General features: G+C 39.5%; 2 protein-coding genes across 2 annotated transcripts; one reads left to right on the forward strand and one right to left on the reverse strand.

Moving 5' to 3' along the window:
- Positions 1–2879: 2879 nt before the first annotated feature.
- On the reverse strand, positions 2880–10659 carry LOC122657483. The gene is made up of 3 exons (XM_043852195.1): positions 10362–10659; positions 4639–5106; positions 2880–3867 (listed from the first exon to the last, which is right to left on the reverse strand). The coding sequence occupies exons 1-3, from the start codon at positions 10470–10472 to the stop codon at positions 3172–3174; spliced, it is 1275 nt and encodes a 424-aa protein (XP_043708130.1). The 5' UTR covers positions 10473–10659; the 3' UTR covers positions 2880–3171.
- A 1271-nt stretch (positions 10660–11930) lies between these two features.
- Positions 11931–23048, forward strand: LOC122660207. Its single transcript, XM_043855422.1, has 2 exons — positions 11931–12323; positions 21928–23048. The coding sequence occupies exons 1-2, from the start codon at positions 12006–12008 to the stop codon at positions 22765–22767; spliced, it is 1158 nt and encodes a 385-aa protein (XP_043711357.1). The 5' UTR covers positions 11931–12005; the 3' UTR covers positions 22768–23048.
- Positions 23049–23438: the final 390 nt, after the last annotated feature.

The raw sequence follows: 23438 nt of genomic DNA on the forward strand, positions 1-23438 counted from the left end.
ACATACAGCCCACATGCCAATCCCAATCCCATGAGCATTTTCAGCTTGGTTAACATAAAACAAAAAGCAAACCTGAAAGCTCCGTTGGATACATCTAATATCATGAATGAGATAAATAGCAATTTCAGAGACGATCCACTGCCCAAGTAGCGTATGAGAGCTTGAGAATCCGAGTGCAAACAAATCCATTGGACTCCAGAAGCCTTTGCCATCTTTAAACCATGATTCAGCGCCAAGGCCGCACCGGCAATTACTCAGGATTGAAACATCTGTTCAGTAGTCATCCTACTGAACCTTGCTCATTGAGCAAGAAGTAGCTCAGCTCTATAGCCCAAGATTTTGTAGAGAAAGTTGCATCAGAATACATATATATAAAGGTTACAAGTGTTAGATGCAGAATACATCTTTTTTGGTAAAGATAGATCTATTGATTACAATGTGTAAAGCTCGTGGGTGGGGGATTATAAGACTCGACCATTGTTGTACACGCCACAGAGCAGGCCTTCCTGGCTAGGGAGTGAACAATAAAGTTGCCTTCTCTAGGATAGAAATGAAAAAAGAGAATGTTCTTTGTGTCGGGGATGTAGGCTGCGTCCAGACACATGGGGGTGGGCATAATGACCACCCTGCCCCCATGAGTGGCAGGCCCATATGTCTGGGCGCAGCCTGCGCTGCGGCACAGAGAACATGAGCCCAAAATTACACTGAAGAGACAGTGTAGCTTAAAAACAGATATCCTCTCTACAATCGATTGAGCAGCTCAGGACATGTGATCCGAGTTTTTGTAGAATATTTTCCACCACATAGTTTACATGTTTGAGACAGGCGAGGAGAATTGAGGTTTTGTTTTTGTTCTTTCTCGATGATGGTGAAGAGAGCGGGGTGGGGGCCACAAAACAAAACCTCAATCACCTGCCATGGGAGCACACACACACACACACAAACAAAAGGGGGAATTTCTTAGATCTACTAGATTAAAAAAAGATTTACAAAAACAATAGCAATAAAATATATTTTACATTCATAAGTTACTTAATTTAAAAAGATTTACAAAACCCCCATGTGAGTAAAAGAAGTCAAATGAATAACTCAAAATGCCCCAACATCCTTCTCTCTCCTTGTTCTTTTTCTCCAACAGAACCAACCACTCTCTCCTGCAACCACTCCCTTGATCCCCCTCCCCTGCAATCCCGCCCCACCTTCTCCTTGCAAACCCGCCCTGCACCAACACCTCCACCGCCAGCCCTCCCTCCCGCAGGAGGAGGGTGTTTTATTTTCTAGGCATCTTATTGGATGCTCAAGCATCCAAACTGCCATGAAATACCTGATTTACATTCATTTGGTGAAAACCAGGAATCACGGAAGATTGTTGTGTTATCACCCTGATTTAGTTCTCATGACCAATAGGTATTCACACCTCCACCTAAAATTGAGGAATTTGAAGTCTTGTGTAGCATGAGAATCGCCATAGGAGTGGAACTCCAAGTTCTTTAAACTGATTGAATTCAATTCTCAGCGTTGAACCAGCTTCTCTCCCTAACTTTAGAAATCTCCAATGTCTTGTTGCAAATAGCTGTTCTTTGGTAAAAATTCAGGGGTAACTCTCCACATCCTCATTTCCAAGTCTTTTTTTTTCCCAATTGAAATAAACATTTATGGGGCCATTGTCACTCAGAAGCAGATCCCACCATCGTTTGAGGACAGAGACAAGAGGACTGAGGGACTGAATTTCAATAGTGGGTTTATTGTTCTTGTTCTTCTTCGGAGGATTTCCTTTGCTACTCTAAACAGAGGAATGAATCGTATCCTAATCACCTAATAGTATGACCAAGAATCAAAAAGAAACCTGAACTGCAGGGTTAGGAGGAACCAGATTTAGAGAGAAAATACGACATTCATAATTTGCTGGTCAGATGGACCAGGTATGCTGGTTGAAGGGTCTATAGGAATAGAAATATAATTTTCAATATTAGGAGACAATCCACTGGTCATATGGTAAGTTACGGTCTGGACAAAAATTAGTAACTTTCTAAAAGAGTGATCCTCAGCTCTATAACTCCTTGCGCAGAACAAAGATAGGGTCTGTTGTGATAAAGAATTTAATATGCTGCTGCGGGAGGAGGGAGGGGTACCTGGCGGTGGAGGTGGTGGTGCAGGGCGGGTTTGCAAGGATAAGGGTGGAGCCGGATTGCAGGGGAGGGGGATTGAGGGAGTGGTTGTAGGAGAGAGTGGTTGGTTCCGTCGGAGAAGAAGGAGAGAGAGAAGGATGTTGGGGTATTTTGGGTATTCATTTAACTTCTTTTACTCACATGGGGATTTGATAAATCTTTTTAAATCAATTAACTTATGAATGTAAAACATAATTTACAGCTACTGGTTTTGCAAATCTTTTTTTAATCTAGTAGATCTAGGAAATTCCCCCGAAAGAAAAAGAATGGAAATAATTTTGACAGTTTTAACTAGATTTATGGAAACCATATTATCAAAAGTCTTCACTTTGGTTACAATGCTGTATTGTGACCACATCAGCACGAAGCACATTGGATATTACAGATCCAACGGTTTCCTGCCGCATAATTTGATAGTATATTAGTATACACAAGAAAACACCCTTTTGAATGATGCAATCGTGCATTCAACACCCTAGTTCAAGCAATTGTATACCATCATCTGAAATAGAGCAATTCATGTACTCCAAGGCCACAACAGAATTTAGAGAATAAAAATTGTTCATACAGAAAAACCTGAGAAATAGAAATAAAACAAGTGCAAACACAACTTACCTATATCAAACTGAAAGTTTTGGCTGAGATTCTTCTATGTTAAATGTTTTTCTTTCATTCGGTAAAAATGAAAAAAATAAATAAATAAATAAAAAATCTCTACTTTCTTTCATTACCCAACTGTTTTCTGTTCCTTTCTTTCAACCAATTTCAACAGTGTTCTCCTTTTTCATTAACCAATTTTAACAGTATTCTCCTCTCCTGACATCAGCCATGTTATGGTGAAGATCTGACAAAATACAAAACCATCAACCTAATTTTACGGGTTGTAAAAGATAAAATGGGCAGAAGATTCACACGCTATGAAGAATGCCCCGTTCATCATTGATTAAACAGGAATTTCATGCACTTCCAGTAGTAACTAGGAGCCCTGGTGTTTCAGTTTGTATCACAGAGACCAACTTGAGCGAAACATAAGAGCGGGAACTCTGTTTGTCCCATCCATAACATACATGAAACCCGGCTGAAAGCTGAATCTCTTTCCTGAATTGAATTTCAAGAAAGCTTCCACCTGGAAATGATCCCAAGCTGATGAGCCTCGGAACAACCCTCCCAAGCTCAAACCCCATCCTAGCTCATCTTCAGGGATATCAGACAGGGCAACAGCCCATTGTAAATATCTTGGGTTTGATTTCTGCATTTCAACCCATCCTCTGATTCTACTGCTCTCATCAAGATCCGACTCAAGCATCAAAGCAATGGATCCAGTAGCTACATTGTCCTCTATGCTGCAGGGAACAGATGGAAGAGATGCTTCAGTAGGCATATCAAGATGCTTATGGCATCTTAAATTACCCACTGGCACAGTAAGGAAACCTAAACCAATCTGCTGACTTAGTGATTTGGGCATTTTGTGAATGCCCAATAGGGTGAGCTTTGTTCCTTTTGAAAGCTGACAGATTACTTGCCCAAAAGTGCTCAAGCAATGTCTAATTCCTGTAGAATCTGGTTGCATTCCCAATCCAGAAACAAACTCCGCCAAACAAGCAGCAACCTTTGATCTTCTAACCAATATTGCAGCGGCAGCATCATAATATTGATTCAAAAGAGGTGGTCCCAAAGAGAAATCAGTAAGGCTTCGCCCCTGTTGACAAGATGAAGAATTCCAGGATGAGCCACACAAGAAAACGCTGAAGCCCACCAAGATGGAGTTCAACAAGGAAACGTAAGGCAGCACTTGGTATTACTTAGGGGTGTAAATGAATAGCCGAAATCCGTTTCCGTATCCGTATCCGTGTCCGTAACCGTTTAACACTATCCGAATCCGTCCGAAAGCTAAACGGATGCGGATATGGATAGGCTATGGCTATCCGAAAAGCTATATTTACATGTAAACGGATAAAATATCCGATCCGTATCCGTTTAGCACTATCCGAATCCATCCGATAGCTAATCGGATGCGGATGCGGATATAGCACTATCCGAGCCGAATCCGATCCGTTTACAGCCCTAGTATTACTATAAACAAACTGATGACATATTAACACCATCACCATCCCTACAGTACGAGACAGTCTGGTCAAACTTATCTGCCTCACCAGTATTTTCTAGCCCCAAATATGGCATGATCAAATGACTCAAACCATCTAACCGATAGAATCTTCCGGATAGTAAAAGTAAACATGAGCAACGATAAGGGAAGATAACTATCTATTCAGCGGGGACAGGACCATTCAATCAGGATTGGTTTCAGTAGAGATTTGAGAATTGTGCCTAATTGGCTGGGTCCTCTATTTGCTTCTGGAGTGGACTCGACAGTGTAGGACTTATACTACTCTATCATTCCCTTCTAACGAAGTAAAGTGGAAACAGTATCCAAAAGTTGTCAAAATACAAATATGATTAAGGTCATTACCTGCTGAAAAAGATTTGAAGCAATTTCAACATCCCTGCATCGGGCCCCCACTGGAACTAAGACTGCGGAACACCAGTCACTAACATTAGCTGTATACATCACTTTTGTCAAAGAAAGCATACTTCCTAAGATGCCACCATTATAGCCCTGGCCTCTCTGACTAGCCATAAACTCTGTTACAAGAGAATCTTTCTGGCGAATAGTTGCTTCGAAAATGAACCTTGAATCAGTTCCAGTCCTAACTCCTGCTCTATCAACAATGTCACAGGTCTGTCGGTTAATATTGTCCACAAGCAGCAATGCGCCGACAACATCTACCTCTCCTTTTAGATGGGTACTGGCTTCCTGAAACGGATTTCCCTTGGAAGATTTATAGAAGGAAAGCATTCTCTCAACCTTGTCCTGTCTGTCCCTCAGTTTCATCAGATCAGAAAATGCTTCTCGTTGCAACCGTTTCAAAATCTCAATCTGTAAATAATATAATGGGAAGAGTTGTAAAGCTCCATCATACAGCTTGTTGCTACCTATGAAAAAACCAAACATGTCAACATAAATTTAAAAATCTAGAGAACCAAGAAGTTTCAAAGTAACACCTTTAGTATTGGCCAGATTATAGTAGAAGATTGTTTGCGATAATTTACCAGAATAAGCATTCAGAAAAACATGTGTTTATATTATTCTTTCCAATTATGAGGGCGGGCATTGGTGCACCAGTAAAGGTAGGGATGTAAACGGATCGGATGTGATCGGATCCGGATATTCCCTGGTCCGATATGGATACCTCTAAACGGATTCGGATGCGGATCGAATTTGGATTTTCAACCATCTGTTTACATCTTTGCCTTGTGCAACCTGGACCTTCCTCCCCCTAGTGGATACAATTCACTCTCAATCCATATCTCTTAGATCATATTCTCTTTTCCTCATATTCTAGAACCTGTTGAATCTTCAAAAACCCTCAAGAATAATTATTTACTTAATTTTTTATTATTATGTATTCGGAATTTTTTTTTTCAGACGGATTTTTATCGGAGTATTTGGATTTTTTTCCGGATATCTCTAAACGAAAAAACGGATATCCCTAAACGAATATGGAGGCGGATCGGATTCGGATTTTCGGATATCCATTTACATCCCTAGGTAAAGGTTGCTCCATTGTGGCCAAGTGGTCATGGGTTTGAGTCTGGAAACAGCCTCTATGCAAAAGCAGGGGTAAGGCTGCGTACATTATGACCCTCCCCAGAACCCTCAATGGCGGGAGCCTCGTGCACTGTGTAAATCCTTATTTTCTCTTTATTTGACCCAGATTTACCCAACTGCCTAAGAAATCAACTCCAGGAGCACATAGATGCAATCACCAATGAAATGGTTCAATAATTGAAATCTGATGCAGGATCTTCTTGGGTTGATTTAGGTTATAAATTAGACCGTATGGGTGTGGAGGTTATGCCTAGGTCATTGATAACCTAATCTGGTCTTTGAAGGTTCAGAGGTATGACTTGGTAACTTCTCTTGGGAGTAACATTTTGGAGTACAAGGCAGAAATGCAATAGTAATATTTGATAATTACAATGAACTAGCTAGAGTCTGGTCTCCAATTTACATGGGAATTTGACAGTAGAGACAGTGGAAAGTACTTTTCTGTTAAAGCTGATTGATATATTCTTTGTATAGGCTGCTAACTGGCCTTGTATGGGGTAGTTGGCCGTCTGATTGATAAAATTTATAGGCATCCAAAAACGTAACAACTAAATAGCCACATATCAATAATGTGTTTAGGATATCCATATACAGTGATCAATAAGTTGGTTAATTGGTATAAAGTATATGGTTGAAACTGAGGAATGAAAGAATGTGCAATATAGACTAATGAAATTTATTGAAGGGAACTTCGAAGTGGCATCCGCAGGTAACAAGATAAGGGAAGGCCAATTGAGATTGTCTACAAACCATGTGCAATATAGGCCAATAGATGTGCTACTGCAGCATGATATGTTGCAAGTTGAAAGATAGAAATCTAAAAGACAAGGGGATTTGGTCACAGACTTGAAAGTGATGAAAAATTACCTGAGTACTTATTGGTTAACAAACAGAAATGAGGATAAGGGTTGTTTGAGTAGAGTTCAATAAAATATAGGAAAAAGAATAGGATAATTCCACCAGGATCAATGCCACTGGATATCTGGGGATTAGCACCAAGAGCCATAGAAAGAATCAGGCACCTTCAGTAAAGAAGCAGGTCCGGTGCCAGGCTAGACAGAGAGAGGGAGCAAACTTAAAGAAACTTCATTCATCAAGCATTGTAGAAAATTGACTACAACACCTAATATATAGGTGCTATTAAATGATCAGAAAGTTTCAAGATTTTTTCCCACAGGTTCTCTACACCGACAGGTGTATACACCAGCAACCAAGTTTTTACCGATTGGAAGATGATGAGGTAATTTAGACCACATGGATATTAAGGTAATGCAAATTGGCCACACATCAAATTTCAGACTCAGATTCAATCATATACCATCCATGTATGACCACGCACCCTCTCCTCAGGGCTTTGGGTAATCTTGAAATTTTCAATGTTTTATTTTGTCACTCCGCAAACACTCCATGGGTTGAAACTTGATATGTGAGCACAGTTCAAGGTTTCACGAATTTTTTCAGTTTCGAAAGATGTAGAAACAAAACCTTGGGCGATATATTCCTTTAGTATAAAATGTACAAACAAAATGGGTTGAAATTTTGATCTCTTTTTTTTTCTAAATCTAAGGGTTCCACTATAATTAGAGAGCCTAAAATAGGGTTTCCTAGAAGTTTTGGGACCTAACCATTTCGGCGTAGAAACCCTCACTTGAAATCATCAGAAGGTTTCGACCAAAATTTCGCAGTTTCATGACACATTTCTGTTTTGACACTGGTTTGAACTATGCGCATGAGCAGGAGATCTTTAGACCTAGCTGTCTAAGAAATTTTAGCCTTATCCAATCTGCACATGGCAGAATTTGGGGTGTGGGTCTATAGATACCCGCTACACCTGCCGGTTCAGAAAAAAGTCAGCCTTTTTTTTTTTGCTTCTCACTCATAAAGTGACCCACATTCTATTCATCTCATATATCAGAGGTACAAGAACTCAAAAGCCAACAGAAATTAATTAAATAGCTCTAAACCAACTCCAACCATCAATAAACTGGGCAGGCTTGAAGTACTCTGGACCCAAGTAAACCACCTAACGTATAACTTAAAAAGACCAAAAAAAAAACCTTGTGTAAAGTAATCTTTTGGAGATCTCCAAGCTATCAAATGAAACAAAATCAATGGCTAATTGGCTACCTCAGCCACATAGCAAAAGTAGGGCCCTACTCTAGAGGCAATCTTAACTTGTGGGACCCATTGAAACAATTGTGAGCTTCACCTACAGGATTTTTCATTCTCTTCTGTTTTTTTCTAGAACCTTTCTATTGTTAGCTCCTATCACAAGTAAACTCACAAAAAGTATCTTCTACTTCAGTTGGATTGTACAATTCGTCTATTTTTATTCAGTGATGTATCAATATCACAAGAAATCTTTTTCATAAAACACTTCCTATTCAAAAATGGTCCATCCAACCATCTACAGGCATCCAACAGGATTGATGACTATCTTATCTACTTGCTCCTCTAGGAGGATGTAAAAAATCCACCCAGAGGGGAAGACAGACATGTCAAAAAGAAACAAAATAAAGCCAAAGATGAAAATAGATGCCAGTCAAGTTTGGTTGTTTGAATGTAGCACACTGTCAGAGAAACCGATTAGTTGTTCATTATCACTTGTTGCTAATTGATGTTTTCTGCTCCTCCACATGCCATTGGCAGTTCTAACATATGTCCTATTATGTATGCCTTCTTTTACTTTGGTTAGGTTATGTTCCTTCATACTTTTCTTCATGGTATGATTTTTAGGGGCGACAAGGCCAAACTGACATTGGTCCACAAGTCAATGCCAAATGTCATCCTCTTGGTATGTTAGGTAACAGATTCATAGCAGCCAATCATAGACTGCTACGTAATTAGGGTAACTGGATTCTAGGTATACACAAACCATAAAAGAGATGCATAGTTGTCAAGGCGGCACCTAATAGTCGCTTAGGCATCCAGGCGCCTTGCTCGCCTACTTGGTGGCCCCTTGTTTTTTACCCTCCAGAAGGCCTTGGGCCACCTAGATGCCGTGATGCAGGTTCATCATAGAAATTGGCTTATTTCTTTAGAAATAGGCCTAGGGTTGGGTTATATACATGTTGGGCCTTTGTTCTCAAGGGTTTTCTATGTATTAGGCTACTTTAATGAACCTAAACTAGGGATACATAGGTTGCATACCGGATTAGCCCAATACTTAGTTTATTTTTATGTTTTTTTAATTGAACCGGTTCAAATTGGTTGCATCCAATTGGTTCAATTTAAGTAATCATGTGACAACTTAAGTGGTCATGTGATGTAAGTTGGGCTGGATTAGGACTCTACAAGTCCAGCCATGTTTTGAGTCTATTTCCTTTAGTATTCTAGTTTCCTAGTCAGTTTAAGTTACCTAATAGGTTAGGGATAAGGTTAGGCCTTTCCTTTTTAGTGTCTAAGTCTATTTTTGAGTCTTTTATATAAGTTTGTAAGGAAGGCCAGCATTGAATACGAATTTGATTAATAAAAAATATTGTTTTGTTGCTGCTGCTTCTCTCTTCAGAGACTGTCTTGTGTGTCATATCAAGACCCCCCCTTGTGACTAATATCAAGGTTGAAGGACTGGAATCCCCAGTGATTCCTTGCATCTTGTAGATCAGGAGGTCCTCTCTTAGCTTTTCTTCAATCTGCTACTGTTGGAGATTAGTGTTAATTCAAGTAAGTAGTTTTATAATTCTGCAATTTCATTCTTCTTTTTAATCCTCCACTTAACCCTAATCGATTCCCATAACCCTAGCCTCACTCTAAAATCTGTCCAGCCTTATCCCTCCATTCAATCTCAGTTGCAGCCCAATCTGTCCATCAAAACCTTAAATCCAATTCTGCCCTAAATTGCAGAATTTCGTAACTCATCCAAACCCTAATTTCTTTATACCAAAATAACCCCCCAGACCTGCCCATTAATACCCTATAAACCCCTTTCCCAAAATCCACCCCTAAACCCTAGATCCTGAAAACACTCCATTTTTACAAGGCCTCTAACCCGAAACCCTAGATTTCCAACTTCATCCAAATCAATCCAAACCTACACCAATAAACTCATAAAAACCTGCACATCATTACCAAATAAAACCCTAGCTCGAAACCCTAACCCTAACCCTAATTCTGCCCTAATTAGCCTAAGCTGTCCCAATCGGCCAGCCTTGTTTGGTGATCCTATTACCCTGGTTCCTAGTGGGACTACTCCTACCTAGGACTACATTACGCTGTGACAACTGTGAAGAGATGTAGTGATGATGGATTCCCAAGAGGCAGTTTCCATGGAAATAGATCACAGAAAATGCGAAAATGCATCTAGCAATCTCATAACCGGAAAAGGATCAAACCCAGCATTATAAATATATGACATAACCATAATTCGTCAGCTCAATAACTCATGATATCATTGGACAGAGTTGAAAATAAGCATGAGCTTAGAAATCATGTAGCCGATCAACTTCCACTTAACATTGCCATTGTTGCAAATAATAAGAAAGACGAAAAAAAAGAGAAGAGAAACACCATAACCCAGAGAGTACCGGATTGTGACGAGCCGAATTATCCCATCTGTGAATCACGACCTGGAAGAACTCTTCGGACGATTTCGCGAACCCCTTAATTGTATCAACGACAGAAGCAACGGGCTCCATTGGGTAACACTAAAGGAACAAAAAAGGGGTCAAATGAAACCCTAGAGCCAAAACCAGATGAACCTTAACTGTGATATTTGCAGAAGGAACTTGACTTTCAAGCGACTTCCATAAAAACAAGAATTTCACGAACAGTTTAAGTAGCGAAGAAAGATATTTCCCAAATTCGAATCAAAGGTCCGTCTTCACTCTTCACTCTTCAGAGAACCTTGCGATTTGAAACCAGAATAGTTAAGATAACAGTGGGAAGCGAAAGTAAGGACTACGGCCCAGTCGAGAACCTGAGAATTGAGAGTCTTCACCGCTTGACCTTGACTTGAAGGCTCGGCAGCGAGGATTGAGGAGTGAGGACTCCCAAGTTCCCAACAGTTTACAAGTGACAGGTGGAGATTTCCAGCTCCAGCGGGTTCTAAAAAACGGAATCGGATTGGGTCAATTGGCCTATATGAATCGTTTGGGCGGAGCCCGATCCCGATCCCGATTCAAGCCGCTTCGAATCAGCCTCCGTCTAATTTTTCATTTTTTAGGGTTCTGCCTGATCCTGGTAGATTCCGAGTTCTGACTGCTTCATCCCGACTGATTCAAGAATCGGCTGGACCCAATTAAGCCCCTGAGAAGTGGGTGTCAATTCGGAGCCAAAACTATTAAACCAGATTTTTAGATTAGGATCGGCCAAGCTTATTAAAACTGGAATAAGGATCTGGATCAGGTCCAGTCAATTTTGATTATGATATAACCGGAATCTGCCTGAACCCTAGAAACCTAGCATGGAACAATTGGAATTTGGATCAAATTTGAATGATTCCTATTCAAGTCAAGGGTGCGACTGGAACCCGGAAATGATCAGGAGTGTGACGGTCAGTTTACCTGCCTCTATATCAGGGTGTAGGGGCAGTCTGTTTGTCGCAAACAGGTGACATTAAAATCTAATATATTTTTTTACATTTTTACCCCTGATCCAATACCGATTTCCAATTCTAGATCGGCCAAGAATCTACGAATATCGATACGGATCGATTCCTGGACTTGTTTGCAGTCAAAGGTTCTGGAGTATACACAATACACTCCAAAGTCCAAACTCTTTACGCATCCCTTTCCTCCTGGATTCTTGAGTCTGGACAAACGGAAATCAAAACGGTGTTGGTAGAGTTTATTTTTACCATCATACCCTTTAGATACCTTTTCCTATCTTGCTATTGAAGAAGCAATTATAAATTCTCCCATTTATGTAGGGAGAAGCAAATATATTCGGCAAACTCTTCCTTCAACAGTGGAACACTATCTTGTGGAACACCACCGAACACATGAGGGGAGAGAGAAAGAGAGAGAGAGAGCCACAGCCACTCGTCGACACTGGATTGGGATCAGTGTGTTTTACTTATTCCAAATCAAAGGCCAGTCTCACTACAAAAGACCTGTCTTATTTGATCAGATGTTTATCTTCTCTTCTCAGGTCTCACTTTTCCTTCCCCATGATATAACAAACTTAACCTCTTGAGCCTCTTTAGGCCTTGAATTTACTGTAGAAAGATTATGGAGAGGCTTATCTATTCTTCTCCTCTACCATCTAAAATCCTTCTAAAATCTTTCCCTTCGTTTCCTCGAGCCGCTCCAGTTGAGTGTGGAAAACTCAATTCTTCGTCTTTTCCGCGAACTGAGCTAAGGCGGTTGGGTTCAATTTTCTTCAAACAGGAACTCTCATCATCTTCGTCTCGTTCCTCTTCAAATTTTATTGTTCAATGTTCAAAAGAATGTTCGAAAGAGGATCCGGAATTACCTGTCCCTGTTCAGTGTACGCCCCATATCCCTTTTCTCGACCAAGTCACCGGGCAAGATTCAAAGCAGCAGAAAGTATGTTCTTTTTTCTCCCTCCAAACCCCTTTCCCTAAATCCAAAAACTGAAAAACCAATCTTCTTTCGTTTTGTTTTGAAAATTTCATCTTTTTATCTTTTCTGGATGAAATACTTCTTTTTTTTTTTTTTGATGAAAATTAAAATATTATAACAAGTTAGAAATGAACAGAGTCTATATGACAAGCATTCTTAGCCATATTCCTAGCTAGAGTTATACAAAACTGGTTACCATCCTTGATAAAAGTCACATCCTCTGTGTGGTCACTGGTTGTCACTCCAAACTTCTTTAATCTTCAACTCAATGCAGGCAGCATAGTCGATACCTTTACGGATCGCAAAAAGGAGCGTTGTCAGCTCGTCCAAAAGATGAAATACTTCTTTTGTTTGCTAAAAAATGTTTTATCTTTCTGGGTCTTTTCTGTAGTTATTTTAATATCAAAAAACAATTTCTAAATACCAGAGCGAATCCTTGAATGGAGACTAAGACGTACTTGACGGCCTTTTTTTCGGTTTGCTTTGACTTAATTTTAGGCCAATCAATGGGATTCTTCCTTGCTTCTTTTTTTTTTTATTTATTTTTTAATAGTGTATCGGTTTCGTTTAAGGATTATTGCTACACATGGATCCTGAGATAATGGAGAGATCTACGTATTGGTTTAATTCCCAAAAAATGAAAACGATGTGAACTTTACCAGCTGTTAGTTATAACATGTCTCCTTATCTGTGTACTGTGTAGTCTTTTATGCCCTTTTCCTCCAATTTCAAGCATTCAGTAATTATAGTGTTACTGCGCTAGTTTTAATTTAGTAATACAAGTTTCTATTAAATGGATTGATTTTCCCCCTACCACCCCTTTTATATCATCCTGTTTCAAAGGAAATCTTAAGTGAATTAATGAGCCCAGAGGAGAGAACTTCATAAGGGATGTGATTGAATCACAAGGGAAAAAGAAGCAAAATTTTAGACTCTGGTATGTGATTGCACAACACCATCTCTTTTTTTAACAGATAACAAAGAGATTTTATTGGTAATAGAATGAGACTGTTCAGAACTTAATCTGCAACACCACCAATGGAAGGCGAGGTCTAACAACTCATGTAAGGTACTAAGTGATGGCATACAAAGCCAAAATGATAACTTCCTGCTAACCCCCCTCTCCCAAAGCCAATTCATAAGCTAATGAATTGGCAGACTGCATTCTCTAGGAAAAGGAGAAGTTTCCTTGAGATTGTGGGGATTTAGCTTTCCTGATCAAGTACATATATCTAATTTGTTGAGATTGCATAACACCTTTTAGGTATATGGTTAACTGTGAACACATATTTAGGCTACTCCAAAACATCATGATGATAGATGTAGAGGAAGTTTCTAGGCTGTTATCTTCTGTTCATAGTTTTAAGAAATTTTCTCTCTTTTTGGCCCAGGTTAGACCTAAACTTGATTGGGTTATAATTTGGAGGTGGATCAGTTTGAAGTCATATTCCAGCTAGATTAGGATGATCTTTGGAGATGTTGGGAAAATTATTTGTTTGCTTTTACTAGACTTCTAAGTTATCTGTGAGTACTTTTCCCATTCTTTTTTCAATTGAACCAAAGGACACGATTGGGTGCGGACGAAAGTGAAGGCCATCTTGAATTTGATTTCCTCAATATTCACATCCTAGAGTGTTGAAGCACCATTAAGTGCCCGGTTTGAAAGCTTTTGTTATTGTACTTAGAGATGCATTGTTCATTGTGAACTCCATTCCTAGTAAACTTCTTTTATCATTTCTTATTGTTGGCCCCTAACTTTATTCTCGTTATCCATGAAGAGGGTTCAGATTTTAATTTTAGCATATCAGTGAGTTGTTGTAGTTCTCCAGTCTCAGCCAGCCTTTGTTTTAAACTTTTAAAAGGGAGAGGGGGGGATGTCTTTGCCATTAATTACAATGTCATACCTTTCGCTATCGCCCTTTCCCTCTCTCACACACATTTCCCTCCCTCTGCCGCCCGTGGCTGAAATATGTGCTTGTTTTCCTAGCCAACTCAGTGGTAATGCAGACCCAGTTTAAATTTGGGTCAGGTTTTAGTAATGGTTTGAGTTGGGCCTTAGTTTTTTGTCTTTATTATTATAATGGGATTAAAGCCTAAAAATGAGCGTAAAAATTAATTTTTTTATTAGTGGATTCCATGGCTAGAGTCGTCCTGTTTTAGCTGTCCTAGAATCCTATTGGTAGTAATGTTAGACAACTAGAATACTTATTAGAGAACTTGATAAAGTTGATTAGCTGTCCTAGAATCCTATTGTTAGTAATCTATACTTATTTAATACACATAGATGAAACCCCCTACGATTACGGGAGCCTCGTGCACTGGGTACACCTTTTTTTTGTAATGGATATGTATCTCCTCTCTTCTCCTTCCTCTCGGTTTGGAAAAGATTCTCTGGTTCCTCCATTTTCTTCTCTCTCTCTCTCTGTCTCACTCTTTCATTAACTCCTCTCTTCCCCTCCTACGGCTGTCAGTTTCCCCCCTCTTTTTCTCCTACTCCTTGTTTTCCATACTTTCCATACTTTATCTTCTTCTACCACTGATCTAGGCCTGTTGGTGAGAAATCAAAGGTTATATCCTTCTTCTCTATGCTCTGTTTTCTTCAAGTAAGTAATGTTATCAACTGTTCCTTGTGTGCTTGCTGGATTTTTTTGTTTTTTTAATTTAAATTTGGGTGGGATCAGCGTCTACTATTATTGCTATTTACATGCTGTTAGTACTGAAATTTAAAACACAACAAGATACCATCAGGATGAAGTTGGCATCAGCCCTGTTTTAGGGCCTATTTGGCTGAGATTGATATCTACTGTGGAGAGGAATCTAGCTAACAGATTCCCTCCATATTTTGTGGCATTGAAGACCTTCCTGGAAGCGACATTCGACCAAGGTTTCAGCCAGATCAGATATGCTGATCTGCTGATACATGAATTCTCTCAATTTTGGATTACAGGTTTCATATTTTTACTGTTGACTCAAATCTGACTGTTAGAACATTGTGGTATATTGGAGATTATCTATTCTAGCAGTTTGTGATTGTTGGTCAAAATCTGACCTTCATCAGAAAAGGTTGACCTAAATTCTGTTTGACGGTTTGCTTGAGGTCCTGTTAAAAGGGGCATGTAATCTGAACCTAAGATTCATCCTACCTATACCCCGCCAACCATACCCATTAATCGCCTTCTCTCTCATCAATCTACCCTTGATCCCTCTAATTCTGGTTGGATATTTCTTAATTTGAATTTGGAATTTCGGATAGTAAATTTGTTGTCACCTTCCAATAATTCTACTTGTTAGATCTAAGATCAGATTTAGTAACTTAACCATCGGATCTGTTTGATAGATCTAGGCATTATCAGCCCTTGAAACAGAATCTTAGTAAGCTTAACCATGGGATATGTTTGGTAGGTCTAGGCATTATCAATCCTTGAAACAGAATCTTAGAAGTTGGCCCATCACCTGCAGATCCATCTTGAGTGATCTGCATCAAGTGTCCAATCCCAAATATTCTGTAACATCAGTGGTCTGACATGGATGCTTGTGCTGTTAAACTTGGTTGAGATACTTCTGTATAAAAAGCAGTACACACTTGTTGGAGATTGAGTGCAAGTTTATCCTCGAACTCTATGAGAAATAAGCTTCTGTGAGCTAGGGTGGAAAGCTTTTCATATTTTTATTTAACTGTATTTTGGCAGCTTCTGTTTTGAATTCTAACAGTGTTGAAAGCTTTTGCTTATGCAAAACTATAATCTATTATTTGTGGGAATTTGTTGAAATTTTTTTATAATTTGTGAGAGTTATAATTTATTTATTTATTTTGTAACTACATACTAGGTTCTATTTAGATGGTCAGGATTCATGGGAATGATTTTATTTTCCTGATCCCATTCCTGTGACTGATGGGAGTTCAGACATCCACCAGAACTTGTGATACATGCTCTCATGAAAATTGGGAACCATTATCTTAGTTGGAATCTTCTTCAGTAGATGAAGAGTGGACCTTTAACTAAAGGGAATTTCAATTGAGCCCTTTTTGGTGTTCTGCTTGCTAATATGCTTTTTGTTGGGGGGGGGGTTGTTTAGTTCTACAGCTTCTGCTCTGTGGCCTTTTACGGCATTGCATGGCCCTTTTTTTTCGTGGGAAGAGGGGTGGGGGATGGAGTTCTCTTACACAATCTTCCTCACAGATAACTTTAAATAGAACATTTAACTTCTGAAGGCAGTTTCTGATGTTGTACATGTTGTTTTGTGGTGTCTATTACTCCTCATGATCTGAGTTACTCCATAACTCCCAAATACAGGTGAAAGAAATTTGTTGTTAATTATTATTTTCATTAGCTATTCAATTGTGATGTTAACTTTTATACATTATCCTACATTTCAATTGTATTTTGTTTTTTAGCTGACTGATTGAAGTTATTTAATTCATTTTTATCTAGCAATGCAGCATGTAGCGCTACATTGTAGTTGCAGCTGAAATTGTTTTGACATGGATGATAACAACCTTTTAATTGACGGAGGTTTTGAGGCATTTCTTTACTTAATAATAGTCTAGGTAGGACCTCTTAGGCTCTTACACATTGTAGTCTTGTATTTCTTCTTATATGAACAAGTGGAGTTTACCACTAGTGATGCAGGAGGATATAAATAAACCAATGGTGCTCCTCTCCCCCCCCAAAAAAAAAGAAGAGTAAATAAATAAATAATAAAAAAGAATAAATTGGAAAGAAAATTGAAGAAGAAATAGGGTAGACAATTATGTATACAATCTTTTTCAGAAGAAAAACAATGAATTTTTGTTGGATTCAATTCTAGAGGAATCCAAACACTCCAACAGGGATCTATGTGAGAGGAACCCTAAGATGCAGGTGGATAAACCCTGACCCTAAGATGCAGTTATATATATATGGGAAAAAGAACGCTGCCTGGTCGCGTGACTCGTGCGACCAGACGTAGGAGCACGCGAATTTACTGCCCTGCCCCTTATGAAATAAAAATCCCATCCATATTGATGCCCCTGCATGCTCTCTCATTGGCGCCCGTGCTGGTGCAGGGGCCAAATGACCAGGCAGTGATCTGTTACCCTATATATATATATATAGGGAGAGGATTGGGCACGCTGCCCGCTCCGGGTAAGCGGGCGGCCTTGCCCAATGGGAGGGGTGGGATGGGAGGGGAAGGGTGGTCCTTTCCCATAGGGAGGGGACAGAGATAGACATAGGGTGGGCACACCGCCATATATATATATAGTGCATCTTGTTGTAAGTTGTAACCAAAGTGGTGAAGTGAGAAGTTGTAACCTTCTTTTGGCCCCTTCTCTTATTCTCAAAAGTTCTTTTAAGTCGGATAAAAAAGGATTTTTAAAATAATTTGAAAGTGACTTTCCATTACGTCATTCTCAAGAGCTGTCATTGTCTTGCACATTTTTCAAGTAAACATGTGAAATTATAGGATTTTTTCCTCATTGAAAGAAGAAGTGCGTTTAAGTTAAGGCTATATTAGAGATAACCTAACCCAAGAATACCCATAAAACAATGAAATTCAAACAACAACTAATTCCCAAACAGCAGACACAGTCAAAGCTAAATCTCTGAATTAGAAGGTGTAGCAGAACCTCGATGTTCAGCCAAGTGATGGACCTTAAACTCAGGTTGAGTGTGGATCTAAACAAGGCAAAATATCCCTCCAAAGTAGAGCTAATTCTGATCGCCCAATAGGAAGATAAGGGCTGAGTACAGAATTAGAAGGTTAAGACTAAAAATAAAAAGTAAAGCTATAGCTAGCAAACCAGCAACAGTGAAGGCTCCAAACTGGGATCGAAGGTAGGCCTTGATGACAGGATTCAGCCCTCCAAATCTCAGTTAAATCTGATCTGCAGTTGCAGAGATATCAAGGCTTGAAGTTGCAGCGGGACTAGGACTGGAATTCCGAATCTCAGAGGTGTTTCAGACCTTCTATGATTTTATGCAGCAGCAGCAATACTTGGGGATGATTGTGGGTCGATTCAAGTCTTCAAAGAGTTCTCCAGCAGCAGTTTGTTGCAGTCACAAAGCCGTAACAGCAATAGAGATCGATTGGAAGAAGAAGAAGAAAATATAGGATAGGGATAGAAGGGGGATAGGGTTGGCTCTCTCAGCCTCTCAAGATTCAAAGTTGCATAAAAGCAATTTCATTCATCAACATAAAATCGTGGGGGTGCCTCTATGGGCAGTACAATATATAAGCTCAAGTGTTGAGCCCTAAAAATAGCAACAAATAAAATAGAAAGTCCCTTTTAGAGTTGAGACTTGAGTTACAACTACAAGTAATTGAACAAATTAGAAAGTAACTAAAGATAGAAACTCAAGGTTCCCAAAATAGAAACTTTTAATTGGAAACAAATAACCAACAAAAATAGAATTTAAACAACTTAGTCTTCAATCTTCTAGAAGTCTTCATGAGTCTTGAAAATTTTGGACCCCACTTTTAAGCAACTCCATCGGAGCTAGAAGTGTTGAAGAAAAAGAACAAAACTGCCCCACCCCCATGATTTGGGTTTGAGAGACCCAAAACTCCCTGCCCATGTGGGTGGGCCCAGCTAGTCTGGTTGGCCCTATGGCCCCTTGGGTTAGTCCACCATTGATCAAGTGAACCAGCCCTCTTGTGCAGCTTGCGGCTAGCATATTCTTTGCCTAAGAATTTGTCTGCATCAGTGTTATACTAAAGGGCTACAAAGTAAGGTTACAACTTTTTCACCGACTTTGGTTGCAAGGGGGTGCAGTTTTTAAAAAATTTTCAGAAAACAGGAAACTCGAATTAAAGATTTCTAATGATTAAGGGGGTGCAGTTTTGCTGAGAGTTGACCTTAACAACAACTAAGATATCTGACTAAATAAGGCAATATTCGAATCTTCAGTGAAATTTTGCCGAAATATTTCATCTCGGCAGAGGGCAAAATGGCCTAAAAAATTTGAAATTTCAAACCTTGTGAGGAAAGGCAAACATAGCTTAGGACTTCTAACAAGTATGGCTTTGAATATAGTTGATTGGGAAAGAGGATCCATGTTTTAAAAAAAAAAGATAAAAAATTAAAGAAGTCTTGTTACCAAGAAAATCAAAGAACCAAAGCAACAACAACAAACTCAGCCTTATCCCAACTTAATGGAGTCAGCTACATGGATCCAAACCAAACAAAGTTAGGAAAATTAACCCAATAAAAAGGGAAAGAAAATATGGGAAAAGAGGGATGGGGAAAGAGGAGAAATGAAAGATGGAAGATAGTAAAAGGAAAGAGGCACAACCCAACACGTCAGGAGAATCTCAGCTAAATGGGGTCTGCTACATGGATCCTTGCCCTCCAATAGGCTCTATCTGAGGTCATACTTGGTACAAGACCTAGACTATGCATGTCCTTCCTCACCGCTTCTCCTATGGTCATTTTAGGCCTACTCCTTAGCTCTTTTAGCTCCTTCAATCGGAATCATATCACCCCTCCTTACTAGGGTTTCCCTAGGCCTCCGTTGAATATGACCATACCACCTTAAACGACTCTCTCAGAGCTTGTCCATGATCGAGGTGACTCCCAAGTCCGCTCAAATATGTTCATTCCGTACTTTATCCTTCCTTGTTTTTCCACACATCTATCTTAACATCCTCATCTCTGCTACACATAGCTTATCAATATGACACTTCTTAATTGCCCAACATTTTGGCCTATACATCATAGCCGGTCGTACAACAATCCTGTAGAACTTTTCTTTAAGTTTTAAAGGAATACGTCGATCACACAGCACTCCAGACTCACCTCTTTATTTCATCCACCCCACTTTAATTCTCTATGAAACATCATCCTCTATGTCACCTTCTTTACTTATGATTGTCCCCAGATATCTAAAATAGTCACTTTGTGGTATCTCTCTTTCCTTAATTTACACCATATCACTTTCCATCATAGTGTGACTAAAATTATACATCGTATAATCTGTCTTCGTTCTACTAATCTTAAAGCCTCTTGTTTCCAAGGTTGGCCTCCAAAGCTCTAACTTAGAGTTAATCCCTTCTTTTATCTCATCCACTAAAACAATATCATCAGCAAAGAACATACACCACGGAACCTCGTCTTGAATGTTCTTGGTTAGATCGTCCATGATAAGCACAAATAGGTAAGGGCTTAGGGTTGATCCGTAGTGTAACCCAATCATAATTGGAATTCCTTTACCTAACCTCCCACAGATTTCACACTAGTCACCACGCCCTCATTCATATCTTTAATTACATCCACATATTTACTCGAAACTCCTCTCCTCACTAAAACATGCCGAATTAAATCTCTAGGGACTCGGTCATAAGCTTTTTCCAGGTCAATAAAGACCATATGGAGATCGTTCTTACTATCTCTATATCTTTCCATGACCCTCCTCAGTAAATAAATAGCTTCTGTCATGGATCTACCTGCCATAAAACCAAATTGGTTCACCAAGATATGAGTCTCTCTTCTCGAATGGGTTTCAATAACCTTCTCCCAAAGTTGCATAGTGTGACTCATAAGCTTCATGCTTCTATAGTTATTGCAGCTTTGGATATATAACTCGATGCAAAGCTCACTTTGGCTTAAATTAGACCTTTTCTGTGATTTTCCTGCATCAAACCTGAACGGCCCCCAATTGGTTCACTTTAAGGGGAAGCCATTTCCAACCTCTTCTCCTCAAAGAAGGTGGATCAATTCAAACTCCCCCTTTCGTAATGCAACCTTCTTCTTAAATCCAAGATGCAAACACAACCGATGTAATAACTTACATAACTGCTCTATCTTTAACTGCTACAACATAACTACTTGACACGTGTCCCTTGCATATAAAATTCAACTATTAGACACTTGTCATCCTTGATCAATCTTGTCCTCAAAATTGGAAAGGGAAACTGTAACATACCTGGTCCATCCCCTTCTATTTTTGGATAAATGATCCCAATTGCATGGATGTTAGGCACTTTATGATAAAATCTCTTGCTGCAATTTTGTCCAAGTCCACCCATTCATGCATTCTTGGATAATTTTTTTCATGTTCCCATGCACTAGTGAAGAACTTTCAAGTATCATACCTTCAAAGCAATCCGACAAGTGGGGGCCTCCACATCAGTAGTTGGAACGTTCATTTTTGGATTGTGCAAAACAGATAAGTTTTAACCATCTGAAATGAAGCCCTTGGAAAGCGACAGAAAAAACCAATTTCCTGTAATACAATGTTCCTAATCACCAATGACCAATCAAACCGTAAGAATTCTTCTCTAGGAGGGCCCTGCATCAACTGGTTTACAAGTTGTACCCTGGTGAATATCAATTAGCTCTTCATGGATGTTTATGCTTGCATAAAGCATGGGAAACAATGTTTTGATGCCGAAGAAATGCTTGATATTTTATTTCTGTTTTCTGTCTCCTGTCATTTGACAAAGTCCCATATGCATGCCAAAATCTTTTAATGAAGAGGGGTAAGTGTATATAGTGGCACTGGACTATGGAACTTATTTCTATTTCTTTTGTTTTCTCCTTAAAGCTTGATAATTCTTAAATGATTTATTTGTTGTCTAAATGTCTCAGAGAATCCCAGTCGGAGCAGTTATACTGTTGTCAGCTCTAGTAGTGTTCATAATCCATCCAGTTCTTGCTCCTCTGGCCTTTGCTACTGTACAAACTGCTACTAAAACTGGGGGCTCTGCTGCTGCTGCAGTAGGAGGAAGACTTGTTCAGACTGAACTGCTAAGTAGTGCTTGGACTGGCTTCTTTGCTGGTTGTCTACACACTTTATCAGGGCCTGATCACCTAGCTGCTTTGGCACCACTCTCAATTGGACGTACACGGTTGGAGAGTGCTGCTGTGGGAGCTCTATGGGGTTGTGGCCATGATGCAGGCCAGGTCATTTTTGGTTTGCTTTTTTTATTGCTGAAGGACCGTCTCCACATTGAGGTTCTCCGCACGTGGGGTACGAGAGTAGTTGGCATAACTCTACTGATCATCGGTGCTATGGGAATCAGGGAAGCATCAGAAGTCCCTACCCCATGTGTCGCTTTAGAAAATGGGGAATGTGATGTTAGTGTCCTTGAATCTCTTGAAACGCCTACGGCTGGGAAAAAGAAGATTGGGTTTGCAACATTTGCTACAGGGATTGTCCATGGACTACAACCAGATGCACTGATGATGGTATTGCCTGCACTGGCACTTCCGTCACGCATGGCTGGTGCTGCCTTTCTAGGTATGTTCTTGCTTGGAACTGTGTTGGCCATGGGAAGTTACACGGTGTTTATAGGTTCTTGTAGTCAGGCACTGAAAGAAAGGGTCCCTAGAATAACTGAAAAACTAACATGGGCTTCTTCTCTTATAGCAATTGCTCTTGGATTTGCCATTCTCATTAGCCAGTTCTTTGGTTTTAGCCTGTATTAATTCAAGTCTTGTCTAAATTGTCTATTTTTTTCGCATCCTTGTAGTTTAGGGGGGGGGGGGGGAGAAAGAGGGTCTTCAGACGGATGGATAAGTTCTCTGCACAATCTTCCTGTATCACACTTCACTCAACAAGAATCTTTCTTTACTGTCTTCTTTTTCTCTTCAAAGTTTGTAGACTTTATATACAGGGAAGCCCTATCTTCCAGTTTTTGCTGGCTTAAACCTTGGATAACCTTATTTATGGTGAAGTTTCAGATTGATTTGCTGATTTCTTATACTCATATTTGTTTGTGCTCAAATGATCATGAAAGCTGGTGCCTATTACCATATTTTAACTAATTCTTCTTTTTTATTTTATTTTATGCTGTTATGGTAATTGTTACCATATACATATGAAAGAAAGGGTTTTATTTGCTGTCATTTCATACATATGAATGAAAGGTCTTCTAGTTCACCACCTCCGTCCTAGATAGTTGTCACCATATACATATGAAATGACAGCAATGGAGTGCCAATCCTCGGGTTTTATTTTTAAGTTTCTATTCCTTGGTAATCAAAGCTCAAAATCTATGAACTAGCCAGGCATAAAAAGGAACCTGAATCTTCCCTCGCACTGTTGTATTGACTATACCTATCAAGACAAATCTCTAGGTGATAAACATTATTTTCAT

This window comes from Telopea speciosissima, chromosome 4 (assembly GCF_018873765.1).
Source record: "Telopea speciosissima isolate NSW1024214 ecotype Mountain lineage chromosome 4, Tspe_v1, whole genome shotgun sequence".
NCBI classification, from domain to species: domain Eukaryota; kingdom Viridiplantae; phylum Streptophyta; class Magnoliopsida; order Proteales; family Proteaceae; genus Telopea; species Telopea speciosissima.